At 46.6% G+C, this 25,297-nt stretch overlaps 1 protein-coding gene across 4 annotated transcripts in view; it reads right to left on the bottom strand.

The window, feature by feature from the left end:
* MDGA1 (MAM domain containing glycosylphosphatidylinositol anchor 1) overlaps positions 1 to 25,297 on the bottom strand; it is a 148,552-nt gene that overhangs the window by 86,527 nt on the left and 36,728 nt on the right. For all 4 annotated transcript variants that reach the window (XM_074538622.1, XM_074538623.1, XM_074538624.1 and 1 more), the window contains exons 3-6: positions 14,204 to 14,343; positions 11,297 to 11,471; positions 6,772 to 6,968; positions 3,837 to 3,969 (exon numbers count right to left, since the gene is read on the bottom strand). In XM_074538622.1, coding sequence (XP_074394723.1) covers positions 3,837 to 3,969; positions 6,772 to 6,968; positions 11,297 to 11,471; positions 14,204 to 14,343 — 645 coding nt within the window. The remainder of the gene's footprint in view (positions 1 to 3,836; positions 3,970 to 6,771; positions 6,969 to 11,296; positions 11,472 to 14,203; positions 14,344 to 25,297) is intronic.

Raw genomic sequence — 25,297 nt, 5'->3', positions numbered from 1 at the left:
ATATGCTTTTCTGTACACCTGGGGGCCATCACAACCAGAGCAATTCTCCTTCACATTCAGATGAGTTGAGACTGATTCAAAGTGTCTACACAACCTCTCCTTTGAATGCCTTGGCGCCTGTTTGTTAGGTTTTATTTTATTTCTCACTACAGCCTCCTCTAGGAACTGATCCAAAAATCCTTCCCTTTGTATTCTCCATTTCATTCCATGAAAAGTCTTTCAAAGCCTCTATGAGCACATCACTGGCTCCATCCAGACAGAGCTGAGAAAGTAGCAGTCCCCAGCAAAAAAGCTGGGAGTATGTTTTAAGTAACGGCCATAATAATGCAAAATAAGACATTGTTCCATATTCATGAAGCCTGATTTAACAGCATCATTATTTCTGCCTCTTCTCTCCCTGGACCCTGTGTTAATGAGCTGTGCTGGATTTGTGTTGGATCTCTGAATTACAGCCCATACAAACAAGGCAAGGAGGACTCTCCTCTCCTCAGCACCGGTGCCATAATTTAGTGGCACAACTACTGCCATGCTGGGATATTGCTTTGGTGTACTGAATATAATGTCCTCCCTGGCCATTGCACATACTATTTGTGTCAGAGGTGGCCAGCCATGCCTAAGGAAGAAGGTGGCTCTTCTGCTACCTCCACTGGCCATTTTGAGGCCAGTGGTTGGAGACTTTGAATTTCGGGAGGCCACAGCCTGCACTCAAACAGACTTTGTCAGGTCTCTTTGCAGGAGTCTTGTAAATAGTGTGCAAGGGTTAATGCTTATTAAATAGCAAAGGAAGGATTTGTACTTCCTCACCAAGCTCCAGATGGTTTCATGAGATAGTATGAAGCCCATAAACACAATAGCTCAACTCACCGTGGTTGGGCAGGTCACATTCCTGTCACTAACTCAGTGTGGCTGACACCAAATAGCTGTTTCTGCCCTTGGACATTGAATTGGTCTCAGGTTCACAGTGCACAGACAAACTGGCAGATGCAGCATCTTGCCTGGGAATCTCCATCCATCCCTGTCAGAGACAGAGAAAGCCTGAGACCAGCCCATGTCCAGAGAGAAGGTGTCAGAGTTGGGGAGCACAAACCAGAGGTCCTGCAGGCTCTGGTTAAGATTTAGGGCTCTTGCAGGTTTGAGATTGGATATGCAAATATCTGACCCACACTCATCTTGCCCAGCTCTGGGCAAGGCAACATGTTAAAAAGGTAACATGCAAGCACTGCATGAGGGCAGGCTGTGTGTGCATGCATGAACGAGGCAGGGACACTGCAAATCCGCCACCTGCCACAGCTGCAGGAGGCGAGCTCCCACGACATGCCCCAGGATGGAGCCTCGGCTGTGGCAGCCTGCGTGGGCTGCCACTCCCCACTCCCACTCCCGACAGAGGTTAACAGACTGCAGACATTGTTATGCAGGAGATGATTCTCATTTATTTGTAACCTGTGGCCATTCCTTTTGTTCTTGGCTCAGAAAACCTGCTGGCGGAGTCTGCCGAGCAGCGAGGGACCATTAAAAACAAAGAATCGCTTTCAATTCCCTTTGAAGTCCAATTTGCTGCAGTAAAACTGCAGGAGAATTAACCAGCTGGGCTGGTTAATATTGCAGAAATTGAGGAAGAGGGAAAAGTCAGGCTGCCCCTGCTGTAGCGGGTGATGGCAGCCTGGTGCTGAGCTGGTCCTGTGGCTCTGTGGACCCAACCTGCTGCTCTGGAGCCAGGCAACAGCAGCAGAACAGAGAGGGAGCAGGGACATCTCCTTCCCACCAAGGCTGCAGACAAACAACCCATTCCCTGCTGCGAGGCCAAGTTGCTAGGCAGAGCTTAGGAGAAGTCCATCTCCTTACCAGAGACTATGATCTGCCCAAAGGACACTGAGGAGCCAGCTGAGGAACAGCAAATGAGCTGAGGAGATTCCCCTGGCCTGACCTGACCTGACCCACCAATTCACCTCACGGCCTGTAGTGCCTGGACTATAAATATTTAAGAAAGAGAAATTTCCAAGCATTTCAGCATCCTTTGGACCCTTCTCAGTTATAAAGGCAAAGGAATCCTGAGTGAAGCTGCTCAGGATTCTGGGCACAGCCAGGTCTAGAGAAACTGTGAAAGCACAAGCACAAGGGGAAGAGAAAAGACCTAGGCAAAATAGGAGAGAATTAAAGAATTTCATTTAAATATTTCCTCACCTATGCACAATACTACCTACAGGGCAAGTAACTCATATAATATTTCATGTTAAATATAGCCATGCTATTTAACATAAACCCTGCTCCCACCGCAATGCCAGCTTCATTTTCACTGCCAACTTTTAATACAATTTGCTAAGAACACATTTTCCATGGCCCCTTTGAGCTTGTAGTGCCAGGCTCCACAGTAACTATGTATAAATATGCATTTATAATTAAAAACAGGAGAAAAAAACCCTAGATAGATGTGCTTAAGAAACTGGTGTAAATTGAGCCATATCACTGACAAGTACTATCAAGTTGTACTATCAAGTACAACCTGAAAAGACATTTTCCCCATGACAGGGGATGGACTGAAATAAGGAGTAGTTTCCCTGTGCTTGGGCTGGCAGGGGGAGCGGACATAAAGAGAAATTTGATTTTCTAACTCTTCAAAGGTAAAGGTACACAGGGAAGAAGAGCTGTATAAGATCCCTTCCTTCATCATGAACAGAAGATAAGTTTTTAGAGGGAATATTTCAACATTTTTTTACACTCTCATCCTGAGAGAAATTCAGATAATAAGGTGAGTTGTTCGAGACATGTTTAGAAATCTTACTACAAAGAGAATACTTTTTTTCTGACATTAGCTATAATTCGCTTTCTTAAGCTCATTATTTTTCTTCTTCCTACATAAAATGAGAAACTATTGTTCAGCACCTTGGAACTCAACTCAGATCAATAAACATAATTTAAAAAATATCCACAGTATCCTGTCAACAGTTAACAACATCAAAAAAAGTTCTGTTTCCACTGCACAAAGATGACACAGGGGATGCAAACTGCTTTGTGTTACATTAGAGAGGTGAATAATTCAAACAGTTACAATGCCTTTCTCTCTGATCATGGAATACGCCAGGGCTGGAAGCAATTTCCTGACATTTACTTATTATTTGCAAATATTCAACACACATGAGGGCTTTATGGGTGGGGATTTTTTTATCGTGTGTGTAGTTTTGGTTTGGGTTTTTTTAATGGACAGGTTGCAATCCAGTCATTGCCAGTATTTGTATATGACACTCAGTTTTCGTTCACTTATTGCACGTCAAGCAAGAGGCACCAAAGTGAATCTGCTCACAACTGGAGATGCCCTCAAGCACTGCCAGTACAAATATGAGTGTAAAATGTATTTATTGGGAAGGCACTGGAGATGTATTCTTTCCACAAACACTGGCACCAGCAGAGCTCGTTACCTGGGAGGTGCCTAGAGCACAGCCTGGCAAACCAGGCTGGAGTCACACATGGATGAATTATTTGTAAGAACTCCTGCAGCACTGCCCCACTCTAGGCTGTATCAAATCTATTTTTAAAGTCACTTAGAATTATAAATAAATAAAACAGTGTATGAATTAGAAGCTACATAGTGCCTCAACACCTACACGTAGTCTGTTTTAATGATCTCATGGCAGGCCTGGCCACATGCAGTGCTAAGAAACTAGAGCAGGCCTGGCCACAAGACTTCCATGGGAAGGATCTGTAATCCCAGCAGCCATGTCAATGAGGTCGGGGTGCTGCAGGCCCTGGACAGAGTGCTGGGTTATCCTGCTGGAGGGGTAATGGCTGTTGAGGAAGTCAAGGGTCAGAGGGCTGCAGGGACCCTTCCTGTCCCCTCTTACCTGTGGTGTTTGTGAGCTGGAAGGTGATGGATTTGTCAGGAATACTGCAGACATTGCGGACAGACACCTGGCACGTGTAGCTGGCATAATCCTGAGGTCGAAGGTTCTTCAGCTTCAGGACTTTGGTTTCACCCTGGGATTTGGGAAAAATAGGGGAAAAAATAGGGAAAAAAAGACACAGGTGTCCAAAGCACAGATCATCAGTCCAAGCCCGTATCCTGTCCCAAAATTTACCGATTACCAGCAGCTCCCATGAAAACCTTAGGGAACTGTGCAGATTTCAAGCACCCCATAGCTCTATGTAAAGGAGACACAAAACGTTTGCAGTGGTCATTTCACCTCCAGGGTTTCACAAAACACCCAGCAACTGACTGACATGACCTGAGAGCACTGCCAAACAGGTCTGGGCATAATTTCTCTTTAATTACTGCCAGAAACATCGTGTAGAACATGACAAACCTTAACCACCCCAGAACAGACCCTGAGATCTAACTCCGATATGTCAGTAGGAACCCAAAGGAAGTCACTGGGGACTCAACATTGCCATACCAAAGTAAATCAGAGCAGACTGAGGCACAAATACTGGCCTAAATATGACAAATTAACAGTTGTGCTCTAGAAATCTGCAGTACAGGAGAAAAAAAAAATTCAGAGAAATACTCAAAGAACTTCCAAAACTTTCTGATGCCTCCTCTCCAGATTCTAATCTCATTTATGCTGATGTACATCCAGAGTGACTGCAGAGAGTTTGATAGCCTTTTCTCATTCTAAGGTAACAAATAAAATCACTGCCTGCACTCCATTAGTTACTGGCTTGTTATAGAAACAGAACCAAGTTGTTACATTAATGACAGACGTGTTCTGTAGACTTTTATTTATGGAATGCAGAAAGCTCTGAGAATCATCCTATGGTCTGCACACCCTGCAACTCATATGTCTTCTGCTGACAGCTTGTTGCTGTTGTTCTCCTTGAGTTTGTCTAAATCTCTTTTGGAGAAACCATTCCATAACCGCCCGCAAGTGTGAGAAGGTGTCAGCATGACAAATCCTCAAGAGAACAACCTCAAGGGACTGGACAATGAGCTCAGGAATGCTAATATGCAGAGAACAAGGACGTGGAGTGAGTAAATTAGAATGAAAAAACCCAGGGTACCAGTAACCCAAGAGAGTCCTGTCCCCTGAGAATTGTTGCTATGCCACACAAATGATGGCATTTACAATATGTGTGTCATCTACATACTGACAGGGTCATATGTATCTCCTGTTTATTGATTAGTGAATTTAGGTACATGGGTATAAGCCCTCAGTGTCAGTAAGTTTTAAAAAGCTTAAATATTGAAATCTTCACCTCATTTTTAATGTAAAATCCTATTCAAACATGACACTGATAGAGGTTCATCTTTAAGACAACACTGCAAACTCCAGTGAAGGGTACTTTGTTGAACATTCCAGCCAGATTTCCCCTTCCAACAGTGCTGCAGAGATGTGTTTTTGTTAACTTCAACTCTTACCAACCCAAACGTACAGGCCTATGCTGGTGTTAAGGAGAGGACCGCAAGGGCATGCCTGTCTGAGCACAGCAGTCCCAACACCCTCCTTCAGAGCTGGGAATGACCCATCATGTCAGGAGCACTGCCTGACAGGAGCTGCAGCACGCTGCGCCATTTAAACATTAATGCTGCAACATGGTGAATTTTTGCCAGATGCCTTATTTAGCTAGAGAAAATATCCCAAGTCCTAAGATATCCTCTCATTAGGCAACATCTCCTGTTAATTACACTGAGCCTAGTGAAAACTGGAAGAGCCCATGGTGGCTTCCTCCAAGGCCAGGGATGTCCTAGTTGGGAGGCACACAGCACAGAGACAAAGCTGTCTTCAGGGCCAAACAACAGCTCTGACCTACAGTGTTTCTGCAAATCTGCCACTAACCTGCAGCTCTCTCCTCCCTCCTCATCCCCCTGAATATTTCCATTTGGATGCCCATTTCCACGACCTACAGAGATGGCGTGTTTCAATAAAATATGAACATGACTACATTAACTTAAAGGTTGCCTGGAGCATTGCTCAGAAATCAAACTCAGCCAGAATATGCTCTGGGCCCAGCTTTGGGAATGCAGGAAGGTGCTTGGGATGAAACAGGAGCCCTGGAGAGCTGCCCTTTCAGCCCTCCCTTCCCACTCATCCCTGCTATGTGCTCCCTAGCAGCCTTGCTGGCAGTACTGGGGCTGATTAGTGTCTAAAGTACGTTCAGCTCCTGAGCTCAGCTCAGGGTAATGTGCTCAGAGTGCCCTGGCAAAAGTTCCCTTCCATCTCCCATTGCATTGGCTGACTAATTACTGTGAAGAAAGTGGTGTTTACAGGGGAAACCTGGATGTGCAGGGCAAGTCCAACACAGGCAGGCAGGAGAAGGAGAAAAGACATGGACACCTTGTCCCAGGACAAATCAGGAAGTGCCCAGGCATTGGGCTCCCCATTATTGTGGCCATTAGAAAAACTCATGGATCCCACAGCAATGCCTGCCATTTGCTCACACTGCTAAACAGGAAGCCCTTCCCTGATATATGGAGCCTGGGCCCTCAATTAAGGAAAAAAAATTAGCAATGGGAGATAGAGAAAATCCTATCTTCGGATTTTTTGGATTTTAGTCTCAGCCATCCAACAGCTGCATAGCCTTAGTAGAGGAACTGTGTCACTGCTCTCAGGGACAGTGATAAAAAGGGAAAGGTCCTCCTAGGCCACACTCCCTCCTACTGCTCTGCTCCTCTTGCACCCTGGGAATTTGCATGCAGAAGGAAGGTCTATCTGCCCTTCTGGAGGCAGCCTTCACCTTCTCCCCAGTATCACAATCCATGTGGGGAAGGAAACACCACCCACCAAAGTGCCCTGCATCAGCAAGACACTCAAGACAAGCTGGCAGAGGTTTGCTTATTTTCACCTGTGTGTAAAGGGGCTCGTAGATGTCCACCCCATTGTCCTGATTGTGAGAAAGTGTCTCAGCTCCCCGTTTCCAGATGAAGCGAGCGGGCGGGTTGGAGTTGACCGTGCAGCGTAGGAAGACGGTCTTCTCCTGGTAGAAGCTGCCCCGCACATCACTGATGGTCTGGTGAACGGTGAGAACAGGCTCATCCAGATCTGCAGGGGAGGCAAGGAGGGTCGCAGCCGCTGTTAGCAAAGCCTGGTCTGCAGGCACAACCTGCAGGGCAGATGCTGCTCCAGGTACCACTGAGGAGAGGGGAAGGTCTCACACACCTGGCTGATGACAACTGCTGATTTAAGAGTAGTTTTACTACCTGAGGGCAGGTAGTACAACCAATATATAAAGGGAACACACAGGAGAAGCCAGAATTCTCCCGCTCACCACACAAACCTTCAGGGAATAGAAAGCAGTCTCTGGTTTGCAGAGCCGCATGCAGTCCTCAGAAAAACCCACCTGCCTGCCACATGTGTCTCAGAGCAGTGGGCTGCCTCATATTCCTCAATGGTACCCCCCTACAGAAAATCACTACTTTCTGCTTCAGTGAGAGGATCCCAGGAAACTCTGTTCCATCATTTCTCCATCTTCTAGCTCCCAAATCTCTCCTGAAATCATGGGGCTAAGCCCAGGGCTGTAAGATGTCCATACAAATGACATGACAAACCTCCAAGACAAGGAATGAAAGTAAAAAAATCAGGACAAAATCAAGGAGCTGAGTTGGAAAGTCATCTAGACAGAGCAAATCTTGTGAGGAGTCATGGTAATATGCGATGCAAAACACTGTAATAGGTATGCATAATTTTTCTCTCTTCCTATTAAATATCCTCTGTGTATTTTCTTCAAAGTCTGTATCAACTGTCCTTTGGCAACTTCTAGTCACGGCAACACTATTATCTCTCCCTAAACTGATCAGATTCCTTTGTTCTCTTTCTTTACAGAAGATATTCCTTTCAATTCCCTTACTGTACTTGCACCAGACACACAGCCACCATGACTGCATCAATGGTTATCAGTGGCTATATTTTCAAGGACAGAAGCAATAACCCTGCAGGAAGAGGATTTTCTCCATCCATACAGAGCATACTGCCCCACTACAGTTGCCCACCTGCTAAAAAGGGATTATTTTCTCAGAAGTTGCAGCAGATATCAATGTTTGAACATCAAGGTAGCATGGGGGACACTTCAGAGGCAGTGGATCTTTCTCCTCACAAAAGCACTGAGACTGAGGTTAAATGTAAATATCCCTTTTGACATGAATTGGCCCTCTAAAATGGGAATCAGTCCCCGTGTCTTTAAATATGTCTATAAGGCACCTTTTGAGCTCAAGTTGAAGCAATTCTACATTTTCAGGAGCATTATGATGCCATCTTCAGCTGCAAGGAAACTGAGGTACTTGTACCCTGTATCCTCTTGTGCTGCCAGCACAATCCTCTCTGCACATGCTTCACAGGCTCATCGCCTCCTGCCCTCCCATGCCACCTAATTTTCACAATATTTTATTTTACAGATTTGTAAGTTTGGAGATCTGACTTCCAGAAAGGAAGAGGGAAGCAGGGATGAGTTTCTGCTAACATGTCATCCAAACAACGTATGCTCTCTGCTGAATCACAAGTGTCAACTTGTGGGTTTGCATCTTTTAATGAGCAGTATGCTCGGCAGACAGCAATTGTTATGCGACCTGAAATTTGTCTGCTTGACCATAGTGCAGAGATATGAGTAGAGCCATTAATAGAATAATGACCAGACACAAAATATATCCCATAAAAAACTCCACCAACCAAAAAAACACCCACGGCTGAAGAAAAACATATGCAGATGGGAAAAAAAACCTCCTCTCCATACAGTGCTGTCTTCATGTGGCCACAGGATAACCGAACATCAAATTCTTTTGGACCAGGACCTTGAGCACAATCTCTCCTCTTTTCCTCCTTCCTTGTCTTTAACCTTACTTTATTTGTTCAAACTTCAGGAGTGACTCTGTAGTTATCATCCTTCTGAGATTGTTTCTCGGTAAACACTTGCCTTACTAACTGAAGAAGCAGCTCACCATTCCAATCTCCTGGCTCCCATCTGCTCCCCACACAGAAAAAAAATCTTCTTTTTGGTTACTAAAACTTTCCTCCTTTGAATTCTTCAGCGCTCTTTTGCAGAAGTCAGCTCTAGGTCTAGCCCTTCTGAGAAAAGCTAAAATAAGTCCTACAACAATGGGTATGTCCTTGATGTACAAGTAATGCCACTGATGTCAGTGAGCTGCTCCAATGATAAATTTGGCCCAAGGCTGTTCATGGAGATGATCACATGGGACGTTTCATGCACAATAAAAGCTTGTAAACATTCATTCTTTTCTTTTCCTTACCTTCTCTCTCTCCCACATGGAAATACTCAGAAGAGCAGCCGCCTCTCTGCCAGTATCCAACCAACACTTTTAAGCCTCACTGATGCCCACTTGGGGCAGAGGAATATTATGCTACATGGGTTAGTGTTCCCAGTTTAATATCCTCTTGGCACCAACGGTGCTCTCTGCGCAACCTCACTGCCAAACACTAAAAGTATGACTGAGGACTAGCAGCAGCTGTCAAGGACACCAAGGTACACATGAGAGTGATTACTTACCTCTAACTACAAAATGGGATGCAGGAAAAGAAGGGGTTTGTTTTCAAATTCTGGTTCATTCAGCTGAGGGTTGCCTGGGTGAGCGTTCAACAAAAACCATGGCTTTTCCCATGTGTTCCCTTGTACCTACTGCAAATACTAGCAGAAAATAGTCTCTCCTCCCCAAAAACTAAGTGAGCAGAACAGAGGTGCAGTACCAAGTCCATCTGCAGAGTAGATGTTAGTATGAGAAAGCCCTTGGCCACCCCATTAGCCCCACAGTTCTACAGGTCAGAGCTGCATGAGGGACCACGGGATGCTACATCACTCTAGCTCCAGCCTGCACCGTGGGAGCACCCTCAGGGCATGAAGAGATTCATGGCACAGTCCTGTTCCTAGAGACCCAGGTCCTGGCAAGGTATCACACTAAGCCTTGAGAAAACCAAGTATCCTTTGCAATGGAGATTTATCACATGCCTCCACTACATGGAAGAGAAGAAACAGGCAGAGAAGCCAAGCAGATCTAGGGAGGGTGCCAGAACTTCTCTAAACAAAGTGATGCAATGCCAATGAGGACACACTCATCCTATCCACAGTGACTGCTGTTGAAGCAATCCACTTCCACAGCCTAGACAGGATAGTGCCCCCACTACACCACTCCAGTAAAGGGTAGGGCAAGGCAGGAACAGATGGGAGCTACTCCAGCCATACAGTAGGACAGTGGATCATGAACCTGCCAAAAGCTAAGGATGCCCAAGTCTGTGGCACATTTTGTGAGAGTCACTTCACACCTGGGCTGGACAGCAGGTCTAAAAGGAAGCAGTCAGGCAGCAGCTGCTGGCAGCAAAAAGGTCTGCCCAGACTCCAGGTGTGTACTGAGGTTTTGAATCTTGGAGGTTGTTCCACCGACAGATGACTACAGTGCGATTCAGCTCAGAAGGAAGGAGAACAGCTAGAAGGAATGCAGAACAGCTCATGACATGTTCAGCTGCTTTATCATACTTTACAACTTTTTAGCATCAACCTCTTGCCTTCTCAAATAATGAGTGAGGAGAGGGATTTGGTGTTAGTTGGGCTGGAGAAAATTGGAATAGTGGATAGTCAAGGACAATGTAATGCCTTCTCCAAGAGAGCAAAACAAATTGCCTATATATTAAATCTTGAATTTCTCCCATTTGGGCCTTACAGAGTAAGTTTAGTTTCCCTCCCTTTTGATCACAGCAACCCAAGAATAAATACTAAGTCCAAGAAGCAAACATTAAGAGAAACCCTCAAAACTTGAAGCCCAAGGTGGAAAACCACTAGCTTCTCCAGGACTCAAGAAGGATGGGTACCAGCCAGAGAAATGTTGAATCACCTTCACATTATGGGCACTATGAGCAACCAGGTCAATGTTAAGTCACCTTCACATTCACTCTATCACAGCTCAGCCTCCTCGGCTGCATTCAAGAGTTTTCAGCTCTGTTTCCAGCATGCTACAGAAGAAGCAATGCTGGGCACAGGACACTGGTTTCAGGAATGCCTCCAGTATGCAGGGCAGTACCAGCTTCAAGAAACATTGCTTGCTTCAAGCTCTGCCAGCTTCAAAAGGAAGACAAGGAAAGCAGAAGCCACGCACAATGCTACATCCTGGACACATGCTAGGGAACCCTGTCAGTGACGGACATCACAACACCCAAGTAAGAATGAATCACAGGAACAGCAGAGCTGTATTTTGCAGGCATGGATCTAACCTCCTAGGCAAGAAAGACCCTTGGGAGAGCACAGCAGTCCCTCTGCTCCTGAGTCAGGTGCAGGTGATCCTAGGGCAATGCAGCTCCCTGCTGGCCCCGCAGCGAGGCAGAGACACGCAGTAGAACTGTGGGAAGGTCTGGGTTGCCGCTAAACGACTTACACTGCACATCTACTCGAATGGACTTGATGGCAGGGACCCCAACCCCATTTTCTGCTTTACAGTAATAGCGGCCCCCCTGCAGCCTTTGGATCTTCTCAATCCGAAGGGTCTCGTTAAGCACTGACGTCTCTTGGAATTTGTCCGACGCGCTGCCAGCAGTTTTGGTCCATCTCACCTGCGTGGGAAGAACAAGAGAAATTAAATCAGGGACAGAAAACAGAGATCCCAAGATTCAGCACAGCTCCCTTTCTTGCTCTTCCCTAGCTACTTCCATAAAGAGGTCCTACAGCACCGCCAGACTTGCCAAAGCTCACTACTGATCTCACTATGCCTCAGTAGCCCAGCCGCTGATTCTGGTCCACTGCCAATCCCCATACCCAAGTGTCCAGGGGAACCCCTCAATTCACCCAGACACACACTGCATGTTTGCCACTCCTGCTCTGATCCTGCAAACCCAGCAGCTTGCTCAGTTTTATGCCACCATTTGCACAGCACAGGACTTTCAGTGTTCAGCCTTGAGACCCCATGTGGCTGGTAGGCCAGGACACCACAGCAGACATCAGCTCACAGCTACAGAGCTTTTACTGCAGTCCACACTCAACTTTTTCTGGACAGCAAGGCTATTTCTACTTTTTGCTTTTCCATGAGTGAGAAAAGGCAGTTGCTATCTGACTCTTTCCCCTTTCCCACTGGGAACCCCTGTGTATTTTATTTTTTCTAAGTCATCCTTTCACAGCACACACGATTTTCCTCCATTTTTAAAGATACAGAAAAAAAAAGAAAAATAATCCCTTCAGATTTCAAGCCATCTTTTTATTTGTTTGTCCTTATGTTACATGTCTCAAGATCCTGGCTTGAAGGGACAACAAAGCTGCATGATATTTCATGGTGAGTGGTGGCAAGAAGACAGCAATCCCGAGGACTGAGGGGTTTCTCTTTTGTCTGGAATGAGGTACAGCTCTTGCAGTAACAATACAAGCTTCCCCCTTGTTTTGGGCACTCCACACAATGAAAGAGAGAGACAGCTTTTCTCAGCCCATTGGTTTTCTATATCTGCAACCTCCCTTCTAAAGGGTGCTGACTGCTGGCCTTCTACTCTGGGACAATTTGGACTCTGGAACTGAGATCCAGCAAGATCAGCCAGCAGAAAGAAGAGAGACTTTCATTCAGCATTGACCACAGACCAAATACTTTCACCACTCTTCCAGACTTTGACTAAAGCTCACTGCCATCACCTGATTGGTGCTGATGCTCTAGAACGAACAGGACTGTCTACATCCCATCCCAGAGCACCAGGCTGAGCAGATTTTTGGAGCTATTGACCATGGATTTATTCTGCCTTTGTAGGCTTGTGAAATTGTCTGAGGGCTCCAAGACTCTTGGAGTCTCCTGCTTTGAAGAACACTTCAGCCAGCTCTTTAATCTTCTCAATCACAATCTCATTTTAGTATTTTGGCCACATTTGCATGTTTTAATGACTGGCTGATAGAAAAGGAAAGAGAAGATTAAACAGAGGTTAGGATAAGAGCTTAGCTAGGGAAGAAATCAATCCATTAGGAGGGAGTGCAGAAATGGGACGCATGCCACATGTTATATGTGCAGGTTCTAGTCTCCCTGGTCATGCCTGGTTCTAGGTTCTGCCATCCCCTGTGCAGGTCTCGCAATGACAAGCCAGAGTGTTGCTCACTATCACGCTGTCTGCAACAGGCTCTGCTCCAGAAATCTCTCTAGAAACTCAGGCTCAAATCCCTACAATGTGCCAGGACCTTTCCATGCATTCAACAACCTCAGGCAGGGCCACCGCTACCAAATTCCCCATTTCTGATGCACACAGGTATCATTTGCCCGTCAGTGTCACAAGCCTAGGCTGGTTGTTTTTGCTGATTTGGCTCAGGTAATTTTATTTTTATTGTTTCCAGGATATTCTGATGGAAAAACCATTTCAAATCCTTGCCTTTGTCATCACCTCTGTGCCAAGTAGCTCCTCACAAGCAGGCCCACGGAGGCATTAACTGGCATGAGAAGATGCATGGCTTCTTGCCACAAGTGTCTTTGGCAGGACTGAGGAATGGGGCCAAGGCAGATATCACACGTGGCTCCCCTGAGGGTATTCTGGCACATCCAGCCTCTCAGTGTGCACCAGCTGCCACTCCCAGCACTCTTGTCCCAGAGCTGGCAGAGCCATGCTCTAGGCCAGCACCTCTACAGACACCTCCACACCAACTCTGAACTGCCCAGCTTGAGTATCTGAAGGGTGCTGAGGTGGCTGCATGGGCCTGAGGCTGTGCAAACCTCTGGGCACCCAAGCAAGGACTGCAATCATCAGCCAAGCTCAGCTTTGTGCCTCCCCACTGGGCTGTGTCTCTGATCACAGCACGGATGTGTCCTGTGCTGCAGGTCTGGCTCTGCCTCTGCTTGGTTGTCTCAAAGCAATGAACAGCAGGTTCTGTGTGGGGCTCAGTGAGGTGCACTACCAACAGCTTCCTGAAGCAGCATCCCCTTGGCTGTACATCCAGGGAAGCTGAGAAATGGACAGACCATGAAGGACCCACTCCTAAGGTTAGCACATATGGGAAGCACCTTCCAAGATGTTCCTACTTTGTATAAGAGGGTTAAAGATTTGAGATTTCAGTTTGGGCTTCAGGTTTTTGGAGAGACTTCACATACTGAAGACAAGTAGAAGGTTTTTGTAAGCTTCTGCCAAGCTTTGTGGACTGTTTCCCATGAAAGCAAGCTTAAATGCTTCACAGCTTAACAAGCTAAGTGCTTGCAAAATGGGGCATCCCTTCCCAAGTCCAATGTGTCGGAGGAAGCTGGAAACCTCACTGCCCACAGTTCTCCTCTCTGTGGAGACTACAAACAAGTACCATGGGGTGGCATGGCTGAGAGGCAAGACTGAAGGCTTACCTGTGGCCGGGGGTGTCCTGTGACCAGGCACTGCAGGACCAGCGTGTCCCCCTCACGAATTGTGTAAACGCGTTCACTGATGTTGTCTTCCTTCACCACGCATGCTTGCCCAGCATGGATGATTTGGGCCTGAGCAGGAGCTGTAGAAAGGAAAGAAGAGGTAAAGATGGAAATGAGCAGAGCCCATTTCCTGATGCCCACTGCCCAGGGTGGCTGCCCCCACCTCATAAGTCACAGAGGGGAAGAGCCAGGAAGTTCTGGGAATGAATCATGGAGCTCTTAGGAGATATACTATTAAGCAATTTTCCCCATTTCCTGAGTGACCGATATCAACTACTATTTTAAAACCATTGCTTCAGTAGGGATGAGCAGCTCTAGACACTAAAAAGCAGAATATGGCCCTTTTTTGGGGTGGACCCTCCTGTATAGGTTGAGAACTAAAAATTTCCTGCTGTCGTCTCTCCTGGAAAGGAGGATGTGCAAGCAGCTGTAGCAGGGACCTGGTCAAATCACAACTGCTCCATGTCTGTCTAAAATAAGGCTGATTACTATGATTTACCTTGCAGGGGGCTGGGATAACTACTGAGCAGAGTAAGAAAGGGCCCTGAAGCTCTGTATAGCTATTAGCACATATCCCTAGAACAGGCATAGCAAACACTGCAGGAAAAACAAGTCTTTCCCATATTAAATAGCAGCCTGTCTCAGCCCTGAGCCAGAGGAAACAGCCTCTGCAGGACCAGAGGACCCCATAATCTGTAGAGATTTCTCCACCTACAGCTGCTAATGGAGACCAATTACTGCCAGTCCAGACAGGAAAATGGGTGAAGACCAGTGCAGTGGAAAAGTACACAGACAGAAAGTTCCCAAAACAAAGTTATAAAATGCCCAACGACTCCAAACAGCAGCTACATCCCCCAACAGCCCTGATGAGAAGCAGAAAGAGATGAGCTCTAGTAGAACAGGATTTTATAAAGAAAAAAGCCTCAGCTCTGAAATTCTGTGCAAACAGCCTTTGGCTCCCTACTCCAAAGCGTTTGTGTGATCAGAGAAGTGGCTGAGCTGCACTGAAGGTGACTGCACAGCCCAGCTGCACACCTGCGCTTGTTTGAAGGGGAAACTCCAGTTGCACTTCAAGATACAGAGAAACCCACAAACATGTCTAAGAGCTGGTGTCTCACTGACAGTCCCCTGGGATACTTACCCAGCTCGCAAGAATGCTTTCAGGTGACTCTGGAGTCACAGCTCTAGCACCCATTAGTGAAATACAACAAAAACGAACAAACCACAGAGGAGATGATCAAAGTGCTTAAAGCAATGAGCCTTAGAGAGCCTTCCTAAGCAAGAATGAATTTTGCACAACCTGTTAAAGCCAAACCAAGCACCCACTTTTTCCTGAAGGTTAGTTGAGCTTCAAAGACTGCCTTTTTAAAAAGTATTTTCATTCCCTTGGCGTGACCAGAATGCTCTAGACCAAATCACCTGGGCAAGAGAAGTGCTCAGGTTTTTGCTGGTTTAATCCACCAGCAGTACAGGCAGCAGGACAGGCTGGGCTCAGGCAGTGGAAAAGATCCGCCTTTGAGATCAGCCTTTATAAACTGGTGTCACCAAATGCACTGACCAAGCTGCAGGGACACAAGAGTGGACACAGGGCGAGTGGGAAACTGCCCTTGCTGCTGGGGCTTTACTGCCTGCCATGGCCACCCAACATCCAGGCAGCAGCACTGCACATACAACAAGCTCATCCCTCATTTTCCATCTCTTCCATCTTTCCAGCATGGTGGCACTTTTTAAAAATTATTATTACTCTCCAAATTGCTGACAAACAGAAGCAACATGTCCATTTGAAGAATACAATGGCACAAACATGGACAAATCCCTCAGCCTCTACTGTCTTCTCCTTCTGCAGGCCTCCCAAGATGCCTGTCATCACTGAGGCATCATGGAATGCCAAAACTGACTGATAAAACTTCACTGATACAACTGAGCAGATGAGTGACCTTCCCCTGCCTGGATGGCAGAGAGTCCTGTTGAACCCAGAGGAAAGCACAAACCTGTATATGTGCTTACACTCAAACATGTGTGGACATACATGCAGATATGTAAATACATTAATTAAAATAGGGGTTTATCAGGAAAAGACATCATGAATGCTTCTCAAGCCAGCAGTCACAGGGGAGAAATTCAGAAGCCTACATAACCTTTGCTAATACACCTTAATCCAAATGACAGCCTCTTGTGCTGCTTCAGCCCTCAGATCAGTTTTCTGCAGATCTGCCATAACACCTTTAGCCCCAGTTTACTGCAAAGCACTCCTTACAGGGCTGAGACACAGGCTGTGATGCTGACTGATCTCTGCTGATTAAAAGAGAGACTCTGTCCCTTCCCATCCTATGGCACATTCCCCCAGTCCCCAAACTGTGCTGCCTGCATTTCAGCAGGGTCCTGGCACCCTGAAGCAGCAAAGCTCTGGTAGCCTCTCTTGACAGTCTCTGGGCTGCATTTGCCAGCTGGTGGCTCTATTCTCCCTTTGCAAACATGACTTTGCTGTAAAAACTAATTTCCAGACACCCCATGGACAATCAGAATATTTATCTGCAGTTCTATCTCCTATTTAAATGTTGCTCTTAAGTTGCTCTGCTGTATCCCACATGGTATACAAAGTAAGCATTGCAACTTTCACTCTTCCCTTTGTCTATTCCACTTTTACTATTTCACTGTGTTGTGTAACCCTTCTCTATCACTTGTCCAGTGGCACTTCCACATGGGGAACTTCCATAACAAAATCATTAGGTAGAGTGGAACAGGATTAGAAGGCTTTTGTGCAACTATCCTCTGCCAATATACCTTGGTGTGATTTGCTGGCATATCCCTGAGTTTGAGAGGAACATTATTTAAACTAATCCTTGTAAGGCACTAGACTGCAATAAAACAACAGCCCTGGGGATAAGCCATGGGTCATCATTTGGTCATTTGGTCCTCTTCTCCCAAATTCTCCCTGGATACACTGAGCTGTAATGAAGCTGACAAGCAAGGCTACACACACCTGGCTTTGTTTGCAGGTGTCTGAACTTCCTTGTTTCACCATCCCTAACACCTTTCAGCTAAATCATTGGAAAGGGACATCAAGGGAACCTCCACTGCTTCAGCTGTAACATTTCTCTGGCAATAACAGCACCAGGTCCTCAGAGCAATCACCATTTTGTCATGTCCTAAACCCCATGTGAACCCACATCTCTCAAAAGGGAACTGAGAAAGCTTGGGGCTGTCTTGGAATGAAAAGCACTCAGGTAGATGGCACAGGAGCCTGAGACACTGCCTCTGGTTTGGTTATAAATTGACATTAGTAGGTGGGGGCTGAGCAATGAATGAACCCAGCTCTTTGGGGACTGCATTAAGATGGACTCAGGAAGGTCTCTGTTCCAAGCTCAGCCTGCCACAGCACACAAAGGCTGGGAAAGTCACCTTATGCTGTCTTACAGAGGGGCATAGAGAATGCAAGGATTAATTGCACTTTCAGTGTGCTTGAACAGCAAGAATACATTATTGTTTGACATCATCCCATGTCTCCTGGAGGATTCCAGCATGCAGACAGCTTGCCCACTGCCAGCACAACAGGATGGCAGGACCATGCCTGTCAGAGGAACAGTTCCACAGAAGGCCTTTAGGAAGAAAAAGAAAGGCTGGAGATGAAGGAGTAACCACAGCCATTCTCTTGAACAGAGTCAACCTCCCCTGCTGAGTCCTTCTGGGGCAGAATCCTTCACCTCAGGCCAGTCAACCCCAAAGAAGAGGTCCAAGGAAGAGCTCTGATGGCCTCTATGGGGGAAGAAGGGACAGATTGTTCCCAGAAATTTTGTGGGACAGAGGTATCATCACTTTTATTCAGCCTTCAGGTAAGAGATCAACTTAGAGAAGGTTCTCAATACAAAGACCTCTAGAGAAACTAGGCCAGCCACATATTGAGTGTCAGATGCTTTAGAAGGGAGAAAAAAATCAGACTGTGAACATGCAGCATTAGGCCCTTGCTCATAGAATGGCTGACCTGTAATGCATTTGGCCTCTGCATCTAGATTTCCTACTATGCTTTCACTTGATATATTTACACATTAAAACAAAAGGAAATTGAAGTGGATAAAATAACTTTATTCCCAGTGCAGTGTACTGTACAATGTTATTATTACCATAACCTCGAAATTTTATGAGACTCTTGGTGCTTAGAGGTTGCTAATACCATGAAAATGTAGAAAAGGAGAGAGAAATGGTCTTTTGGAGAGGACTGAGTCATCTGTATTTGGTTTACAGGTCTATCCATCCATCTTATTGAACCTCAGATCTCATCAGTAAAATGACAATGATGAGAGCTCCTTCAGAGAAAGGATGGTGAGTGACAGACACTGCACTGACACTCCCTCAGTCACTGTCAGCACCCACAGGGGCAGCTCCTCCCCTGTTTGCCAGCACAGCACCTACTGCACTTCCCTGCTGCCTTCCCAGCACTCCAACAGCAGCCACCATGCTTGACTCTGTCCCACCACTACCCCTGCCATCTGCACGTCCTGTGACTGCCTCAAGGAGGGAGAGCATTTATCTCCAAAGCTGCTGGGCCAATACCTGCAGCTGAATGCACAGGGGCACTGAATCCACCCACCTCTGCTACCCTCCTTCTCCAGACTGGGGAGAGAGGGAAGCTGCACCTAGAGCTTTCCTCTTCCTCAGCCTGAACCTACCACTCTGCTTTGCAAGACAAGAAATGATCTTCCATGCATCTGGTGCAGATATCATTCAGCCTCTCCTGCACATAGCCTAGGCAAAGAAGCCAGGTCCTTCCCATTCCTGTTCACAAGCTGCCCAGAATCACACTGCTTAGTTACCCTGAAAAGAGGAGAGCATCAGTTGCTAATCTGCACCTCAAACCACTCAAGAGCCTGTCTGTCTCCTTTCCTCACCTTTCCCATCCCGAGCAAGTGGCATGTAACAGATGCATCCTGAAGGGAGTTCCCAGAAATGGGAAAACACACGGTGTTTATAGACCACGGTGGGGTTGAATAAGTATTTCGCTAAGGAAATCCACATGTGGAATTTCTTGCTGAAGCGACACTGTCAGTGACTGCCTCTCCAGGAACTGGCCTGCAGCACTGTTAGTCCCAGACCATGGCACAGCACCCTTCCAGCTCAGGCCTGGAAGTTGCTGCTGGAGGTAATGTTTTATCCCTTCTGCTCAGCAATGCCCGGATCTGCCTGGAGAGCAGGGGCACACAGACATGGAGAGCTATGAGCAAGGGGTCGTGTCCCCTCAGCAGAGCACAAAGGAAAGCCAGCACATGCCTAAAGGGAAGAGATGAGCTGGCAACACTTGGCAGCAGCAAGGAAGGTCTCATACAATGGGAAAGGTCGGCAGGGGCAGCATCCTGACAGCCAAACCAAACACCCTGCTCCAGGAAGGGATGGAAACTGTCTTGATGTGTGCCCCAGCACTGCTTCGTTGGTCTCATTGATTGCTCCACTAGGGATGAAGACCACAGGCTTTGCTGAAACTTTAGACAAAACAAATTAACCAGGCCAGATCCAGCCCACAATGACGGGCATGATATTGATGGGCCATTTGAAAAGGAGAATTCATTCCAGCTTGAGGACAATTATGGAAATAATAATACACAATCAGTGTCCATTAACACTGTCAGCAGGGCTGTGGATCAATATTGTATTAATGGCTGAAGAAAAACCAGCCATGGCCATCAGTCAGCAGTCAGGACCAGCACAAGAGCAGAGGGAGAGGAGGCAGCAGTGGGTGGGTGTAATCGAGCTCAGCATTGGATATCTTTGTGCAGCCTGGCCAGGAGAGCCCACTTTCCAAACCAAGGGCCACCACCATCTTCCAAACACATTCCCTGGCACTTCCTCAGGGGCCTCCTTCTCCTCACCCCAGCTCCTCACAGCCTCTTTGCCCAGTGAAGTGCAAGGGAGCCCAGTCCCTGAGGGAACTTTCCCCAGGGGAAGCTTTGTACAGTTCAGTCTGATTAAACCCCAGCTTTTAACACAAGGCCAGGCTGGTCCCGAGCACAGAGAGAGGCAATGCAGAAGGCCCAGGGACAGCAGAGGATCAAAGCACATCCACAGTCTTGGGTCTCCTCACACTCCTTGGACTTCTGTCGTGTCCAAGGTCCTCCTGTTGACTCTTCCAATGTCATGTGCTGCCTGGGCAGCTCTGTGCTACCACAGCACAAAACCAAAAGACATCAGGAAGCCCTCCCTGCTTACTGAAACTAAGGGGTACAACCCCAGACAAGGCAGATCTCCACTGAAGCTCCTTGCCTCTCACACCCCAGTGTTTTCACCGCAGCCCAAACCACAATATGCTCAAAAAAAAAAGAAAAATCTGCTTACTGTACACCCAGCCTAAACTTGCCACAGGAAACACACCATATTTCAGTAGCAAAATGTGACTGACTCCTTTGGTGTTTGTACACTGATCATGATAAAAAACATAAATTCACCCACAAAAAACCCACATCCACTCACAAGATATGCAAAGAACCATGTCTAACCCCACACAACACTTCACAGCTACTCTTGAGCAAGAAGAAAAAAAATTTCAATGAGAAGTGCACAGAGAAATGACAGAAGTGTGGAAAGTAATCACAGAACACGAAACTTGGCTACTTGAAATAGCATGGGATTTTTTTCACTTGGAAGAGACCAAGACTATGTCTTCACATCTCTGTCTGATTGCATCTCCAGAAACCAAGTTTCTTTTTGTAAAGCTCAGCTAGATGATTTCCACAGCCTTAAAATAACTTTTTGCTTAATCAATGTCACTTCCTTGAAGCATCTCTGTAATTTTATTTTAGAAAAATGCCAGCAACAAAATCATGTGAGATGTCATGAATAGCAGGTATACGCCCCAGTGACTGCAACACCTGCTCCTGAGACCATTGTTCAACTTTAAACAGGATTATGGGCTTTACTAAAGTATCAGTTACCAGATCATCACTGATCACCTCAATCCTCAACTCCACTGCCTGCAGCAGCTCACTAGCTTTCCTACATGTTCCCAAAATATTCTTATTTTCCTTATGTTCTAAAAAACAGGTCCACCTAACTGCAAGAGTGCTAAGTAGAAGAGCAAAACTGATCAGCAGCTTTGTTTGATAAGAACCAAGTGACAGAGGTTACACACACAGAGCATTATGGTGGCATAAACTCCACAATGCTGCCCAACTCTTATGCCTGAGTGGAATTTCTGTGGACAATTCAATGCCAGCAATATGAAGTAGCTTGTCTTCAATTTTTAGGGGCTCCAGATACAGCGGCAGTCAGAGCCTGCACCTCAGCAACACTGTCCTGGAAGATTCCAGCTTTGGCTGGGAAATGAAAAAAGCATGCCTGTCTCATAATGGCCCTAAAAGAGAGTTTATCATCTCTCCCAACCCAGTTCCTGCTGTGCCAGCTACAGAGCCTGACGTGTATCTCTAAATCCTGGTGCAAAACCCAATGAGCCACAGAGCCACACTGGGTGAGGTGATGCTGCCAAGCTGATTGCTCAAAATATTGCACATTTCAGTTCTGGTTGCCACTTAAATCTCCTGAGCATTCATTTTAGGGAAAAACACAACTCAGGCAAGCAGCCTGGGGGAGAAATCCTCTAATTTTGGAGATGTAGACCACTAACAGAATGACTTGTTTGTCAGCTGGTAAAATGCCCCAAAATGAAACAGTCCAGTCAGAGAAAAAAGGGCTACAAAGAGAGAAACTCAGCTGGACATGGGTAGCACAGACACTTGTTTATCTGACACCTGTGCTGCAGGAACAGGTGAGTACTGCAGGACTGCTGAGCACCAGGCTCCTTGGTAGGTTGATCATTTGTCTCCTTTATGTGAGCTCACACTAGATCTCCAGTTCCCTGAGCCAATCTCCAGCTGCTCCACGTACCCATCACTCTCTGATGGGCAATGAACACTACAGGCATCCAGAAGGAATGCAGACCCTCTGGCCTTTGGTTTTAGCTTTCACGGCACCCATCCCCAAGTAGCTGGCTCACCAGAGAGCCAAGGCTAGCTCAGATGGAGATGCAACTCACACTTCTGCTCCCCCTTTTCTGACTCTCTGTCACAGCAGGCAAGAGCCACTGAAGCTGCATATCCCCACTCAGACAGGAAAAATGCCTTTCAGAGCCAGGCTGCAGCTTGCCAGCACTGGTAGCAATGTCCAACAGATGATGTCCCCACCATCTGCTGCTAATAACTTGTGCAGGCAAATGGGCTTTGTTTGAATGGTCCCAAGGGCTTTACCCTCTCTCCCCTGAATTCAAGATCAGCTCATTTCTGAAGCACCACTGGTGCTGCTTCTTCTGCTTTTTCTCCCTTTTTATACTTTGAACTCCTTTGGTACAACAAAACTCTTCAACAAAGAGGTCCATGTGCACAGATCTTTAAACCAGAGTACTTTGAAACTCATCTGTTGTTTCATAGCTGGATCATTTGACATAGGACATAAAAGGAGAGCACAACACAGACAGTCCTTCAAAACAGGGAAAAAAAGTCAATTTGCTAATCATCTGTCAACTAGATTAGAAGCAAAGGTGCATGAACTCAAATCAATGAATAACTACAGGATCCCTTTCATATCAAAACCAGAAAAAAAATCAGATGACAGCTATTGGTTCTGAAGCATGAAAAATAAGGCAAAGCAGAGGTAGTGGCTTCAAACTGCATTCCCCATCTAGTGGGACACAGGGAGAATGCTCCAGACTCTGCTGGCGATGACTCTGCCAGAGTCACACCCTCATCCTAAAACCCACTCTGGAAACACAGGAAGAGAAACAAATTCAAGCTCCAGGTATACTAAAAAGACCCCAAACATAACAGAAGAAATAGAAGAAAAACCAAACCAGTATGCAATCAAAGTACACTATCAGAAATTGTGTAAGAAAAGGATCATTTCCACCCAACACCAGCTGATGCTGTTCAAAATGCTAAACCCTGAGGTGCAAATTCTTCAGGGCTGAAGTGGAAACTGGAGGTGGGTGGGCAGGAGGAGGACTGGCAGAGGAGAGCTCTCAGAGGAGAGGACTTCTCTCCATGTGGAGAGCAAAGGGGATGATGTACACTCAGGGCTGCTCACCCCAGAGAGAAGCAGACACGGGCAGCAAAGCAAGGCACTGACTACCTGGTGCCCCAACTCTCCCAAAGACCTCTCTTTGCATGTGACCAAAGCAGACCCACCACTGCCAGGAGAGTTTCTGCAGAGGCACAGAGCTCTGTGCAGACCACAAATCTCAGGTTTGTGAAGCTGGGTAAATACTCAAGCACTGAATCAATGTTAAATCCTCACCTGTCACAGTTCCACTGCTTCCAGAGCCCCATCCACACGGCTCAGAGAGAGCTGGGGATGTGAGGGCAATCATGCCATGATGGCAGTGCAAACATTCCCTTCACACAAGAGAGGAAAGATTCAACAAATGTCCATGTTTACCTTCTGCTATCCCCATCTTCCATGGAAAGCAAAAGGCTATTTCAACTGTGAAACAGAGGGCAGGAGGGGGGGACAGGGGAATGAGAGTAGGAGAGAGTGGCAAGAGGCACAAGAAAAAGCCACTGGAATAAAATTCCACTGAAAGCCATTTTAGAACAAAATATAGAAAGAGATGGAAGTACAAACGCTACCCCCTTAATTCCGCTGCCTAAAGCCCAATTTTACTACTGAAAATTGGTGGGAAGCAGGGACTTGTCTCTCTCCAAAGCTCTAGGAACAGTGGTGCCCATCCCACACACACTCCAGGTCCCCTGCAGCAAAGTCACCTCCCAGGGGATCAAATCACAAGGTCTGCTCTCGGCTCCAAGCCACTTGGTGGGACAGGACAGGCAGCCATGGCACCGACCCCGGTACAGCCACTCACTGGCAAAGATGCCCAGCACCACGGGCACCACAGAGACTTGGCACCCCTCTGCTGGGTACCCATCTGCTCCCAGCAAGATCAAGGATTGGAGAGGCTGCTGATGATGCATGGAGGCTGCTTGTGACACAGCCCCTCACTGGGGAGAAGCCTGTGTGCTTGAATGAGTTCCAGTGCAGGCTCTCACAAAACACCCAAGCTTTTATCCCCCAGGCAGTGCTGTTAAGCGGGGAAGGGCTGCTATTGCCCTCTGCCATCCTTGGGCAGGAGCCTAAGCACAGCCAGGGATCAATCCATACCTAATTCCAGTCTACAATGCAAAGGCCAAGCTCCACCCGAAAGAAAGGGAGAGAGCATCAAAAGCAAATGCCAGCAAATTGTCAACAGAACCGAGGGAACAGAGGCTGAGTGACACCCCTGGAAATCAAGTCAAGTAATGTTTTATCTTGACAGCATCTTTTACGTCCCTGCAGTGCCTTTGGTGAGCAGAGTCCTAGAAAGTCCCCGGTACTTCCCCTCTGGAGAACCAATAATTAACAACCACAAACTGGCAGACAGGCGAGCAATTCCCTCTGGTTCCGATAAGAGGAGCTGACATCTCTCTAGCCCCAGCCACCTCCATTGCTTTATTCTCTTTGTTTATTGATCCTTTTATGCACATAATGCAAATTGACATTTAATAATTCAGCTGAGTTAATGGTGCTTAAATATTAAAAGGCTTTTCTCTTTTAATTAGCTGTAACAAAATAGGCAACAAAGGAGTGCTAGATAGACACCATTTAAAATACTCTTGTCCAAGTTCCTTGGCATTTTTCTAGGGATGGAAAAGAATAGTTCAACAGAAATTTTGTACAAGTCTCCTACTCTTCACCAGGAAGGTAACTAACCCACAGAACCATTTCCAAAAGCTTTTCTTCATAGGGCATATTCATCTCTGTCAACTCTTTGTTTTCTCTGCCTTCTCCTCTTCTCCCAGTAAAGACAGAGAGGAGTGGAAGGAGGGGCAGAGGGTAGAATGAAAATCCTTCCCCATAAGAAGCGCCAGGACCCATGTGAAATGTTGTAGATGTGGATGCAGAAGCCTTCTGATACATTATTGCAAGACCTGTGTCCAGGTGAAAACAGAGCTAAAAGGTAGCAGTGCACAAAGCTATTTGAAGAGTTACAAACAGCAGAGAAATCTTACAATTATTCCCTGGGGC

This window comes from Zonotrichia albicollis, chromosome 3 (assembly GCF_047830755.1).
Source record: "Zonotrichia albicollis isolate bZonAlb1 chromosome 3, bZonAlb1.hap1, whole genome shotgun sequence".
Taxonomy (NCBI): Eukaryota; Metazoa; Chordata; class Aves; order Passeriformes; family Passerellidae; genus Zonotrichia; species Zonotrichia albicollis.
The sequence above is the reverse complement of the archived record's forward strand: the minus strand, read 5'-3'. Positions and strand labels throughout refer to the sequence as shown.